We start from the raw sequence: 3,433 nt of genomic DNA, 5'->3' as shown, positions 1-3,433 counted from the left end.
CTAGAAATGATTTTTCAAAACATTCTACTATCAGGTGGTGTTAGTGATAAATCCTGTTAAGCTCATCTAGATATTACGTATCAAAAGACCATTACTAGAACTGTTTAAATACTAGGCCAATTAAGAGATTAAAAAATTCCTTTGATCAGAAATCAGATCTCTGACCCTTAAATGTTTGGATGCTGCTGAACAGCATTTGCCATTAAAAAAAATCAGTAAGAATGTAAAGATACATTTCATGTGAATATTACTGCATATGAATATGCTTTTGAACACATACCTGACTATTTCACCTTCAGTAAAGGTTTTTACTTTTTCATTTATTATGAACACATTTTAATTCATTTGCATTTTTAACCTTAGCAATAACTGTCTACAGCCCAGAATAGATGTGGGTTTTTTCTAATTCATGGCATAGAGGTAAATACTCTTTTTTTATCTGAACCAAACTTACTCTAAGTAAACAGAAATCTTTCATCATCTTTCCTGGGCTACATACAATGGCTATACAGGTTTATTCTTAAGTGGTAATTCTGAATAAAACTATCATTATGTTTTATACTTTAGAGTACCTGATTAAAAAAAAAAACAGACAACAACCCTCATTATTTTACTTGGAATTCTCTTTTGATAAATACAATGGATGCAGTTACATTTAGTGAGAGTAAATGCTGCTTATTACCAAGAAGAGTAAAGCCCTTTGATGGCTTGTTCCTGATCACTCCATCGAGCTGGGTTTTCATACTTGCAAGCACGTCCACCACAGGCCATAGAGCACTGCATGTGACTGGGAATGACATGGCGAAGGTGCTCCCCTACCTTGGTGTACTTTGCTGCTGGACGCCTCGAACTTCCTAGGACACAGGCAAACACAAGAAGCTCAAGACATGCATTTCTACCATAGAAACATCAGTTCAAACTTCAATCAATGAAGTTACGAATAGCGTAAATATGTAGAAGACCCTTTGCAATTAAAAAAAAAGTCACTGTCCTCTTCTACCTGAAATTGAAAATATTTGGTCATATACTTGGTGTGTGTGCACATGTGCTGCTGTTTTATCTGTTCTAACTGAGCTGTCGGAATGAAAAGCATTTATTATTCCTTGAATAAGGCCTCACAGAATCATTCTGGTTGGAAAAAACCTTTAGGATCGAGTCCAACCATAACCTCACTTACCAGCCATTAACCCAATTCGACCAAGTCCAGTCCACCATGTCCCTCAGCACCACATCTACACGTCTCTTAAACACCTCTAGGGATGGAGACTGAAACACCTCCCTGGGCAGCCTATTCCAGTGTTTAACTACCCTTTCAGTAAATTTTTTTCTAATATCTAATCCAAATGTCCCCTGGCACAACTTGAGGCCATTTCCTATCACTCATTACTTGGGAGAAGTGATCACCCCCCCACACTCCAACCTTCTTTTAGGTAGAATCAGTAAGCAAAATATAAAATACAGATGAAAAAAAAATAATCAAACCCAGTACTTTATGCGTATATATAAAATATATTTAACAGAGCAAAAGCATATTAATGTAACACCAAGAAAATACCCAGAACTGCCAATAGTCTTAATGAAAAATACTTTACTTTTTTTTTCAGGAAAAGTTGCATCCAGCTCCTCAGGGCTGAGAGATGACACGGCCACCATGACCCGGTGAGTGGATGAGGAAAGCACCTCGACAGCCGAGCTGCGGCGCCGCTGGAGGATGCGGAGCAGGGGATCGGAGGAAGAATGCCTCCGACCCTGGAAAAAGCTGCTAAAAATACTCACTGCCGAGCGCCTTCGGGGGGAGCCCTGCATGGCTGACTAGCCCCAGCGGCCGTCTGGGGAGGCACTGGTCAGAAAGCCAAGTTGCTGAGGGCTGAAGTTGGGGCGAGATGGGCATCCCTCCGTGTGCGCTCCTGCAGCTCGGCAGCAGGGGCTGAGCTGTCTCCATAGTAACCAACAATGAAGGAGCTGCTGCCAGTATCCTCAGGGCTGCTCCATTCTATAGGAATCGAGGCTGTTCGGGACAAACTGTTCTGCTGCTGATGGGAAGAGTTGCATTTCAAGTAGAGAATTTTGAAAACCGGGAGCAATCAAAACAATGGGAGTATTTAGTGAGTTGTAAATAACAGGCATTCATAATGCAGCAAGACACAAAATACTGGATTCAAAAGAACAATCCAAACGTAGCTGGAGGCTCTGCTTCCCCAAGAAACCTGTCAGCTCATTCATTATACTCCCCCACCTATTGGTTAACATTCCACAACCACCTCTCCTCCTCCACTTCGTTGCTCCAAAATCATTAGCGCTGTAATGATTGGGACTACTGTGTTCCTACTGAAATGCTTCAGTACATGATGAATTGTGGACTGTTTGCTCTGGACTGTTCATATCTTCTAACAAAACCCAATTTGTTATTCAAAACAAAAGGCTTATTTATTTTTTAGGGCATAGTTCTTCTATTAAGCAAAACTGTCAGCCCTACAGACTGAGATAAAGCAGATTACGGGGAGAAGAGGTACCAGATGAGTGCTTTAGGCTTTTGAAGGTAGACATTAGGTGGCAAATTGCCTCCCACTTTGCTTCCAGCGTGTTAAGAAAGAGAATGAGCTGGCAACACCCTCAAAAGCACAAAATTATCTTGCAACTATGTGGAGAAGAGACCATAATGCTAAAAAACTTGGTCTTCCCATTGACTGCAATTTAAAGAGAGAGAAAACTGGGGAAATCAAGAAAACTCCCCATCGTTTGTTCAGTAAGCAAGTTAATCCTAAGGATGTATACCACCTTTGGGCTGTATTTGACATATCCTTTTGTACTATGAAAACAGTAACTCTTACAGGGGTTATTGATAAAAATTAATCAGGCAGAAATCTACTGTTTCTTCCAGCTACTGAACAGGGATTGAGTGTGAATTTTGGATCCTGCACCCCCGCCCTTAGGGAGACACAGTAAGGTTTGCTGTAGACACCAGGCCTGGAAGGGAAGTTGTAAAATTGACTGTTAGCTGTTGTCTCAAAACGATTCAAATTCAACAGTAAAGCTGATATCAAGAGGTGAGTAACTATTGAAATGTGCTTTTAATGTGGGGGCTGGGTGGAAGAGAAAGGAAATGAAAAGGCTATTTCAATGTTACCTCTTCTAGGAAACATGAAGAAGTTTTCTAATTAATTATAATGCTTTCTTATCTTTATTTTTCTCTTCGTCTTCTGAGAAACTTTTCTTCAGTATTTATCAAATTATAGCAGAGCCAGAAATGAGCAAAATAAAACACTGCACATCATTATTGTCCTATTGAGTCTAGCAGGGCTTGCAAGTATCCATCAAAAATAGTCAGAAAGAATGAAATCTCATAAGAGTTTAAATACTTTATTAGAAAGGGGAGTTTTGTTGAAGGCTTGTTTTCAGAGCACTACACAGTTTCTGAACATAAAAATCACAG

At 39.9% G+C, this 3,433-nt stretch overlaps 1 protein-coding gene across 1 annotated transcript in view; it reads right to left on the bottom strand.

The window, feature by feature from the left end:
- The window catches only part of PTPDC1 (protein tyrosine phosphatase domain containing 1), an 11,117-nt gene extending 9,284 nt beyond the window's left edge, over positions 1–1,833 (bottom strand). The window contains exons 1-2 of the mRNA XM_010007818.1: positions 1,593–1,833; positions 683–854 (exon numbers count right to left, since the gene is read on the bottom strand). Coding sequence (XP_010006120.1) covers positions 683–854; positions 1,593–1,806 — 386 coding nt within the window. The 5' untranslated portion in view covers positions 1,807–1,833. The remainder of the gene's footprint in view (positions 1–682; positions 855–1,592) is intronic.
- Positions 1,834–3,433: the final 1,600 nt, after the last annotated feature.

This window comes from Chaetura pelagica, unplaced genomic scaffold, assembly GCF_000747805.2.
Source record: "Chaetura pelagica isolate M959 unplaced genomic scaffold, ChaPel_1.0 scaffold562, whole genome shotgun sequence".
NCBI lineage: Eukaryota > Metazoa > Chordata > Aves > Apodiformes > Apodidae > Chaetura > Chaetura pelagica.
The sequence above is the reverse complement of the archived record's forward strand: the minus strand, read 5'-3'. Positions and strand labels throughout refer to the sequence as shown.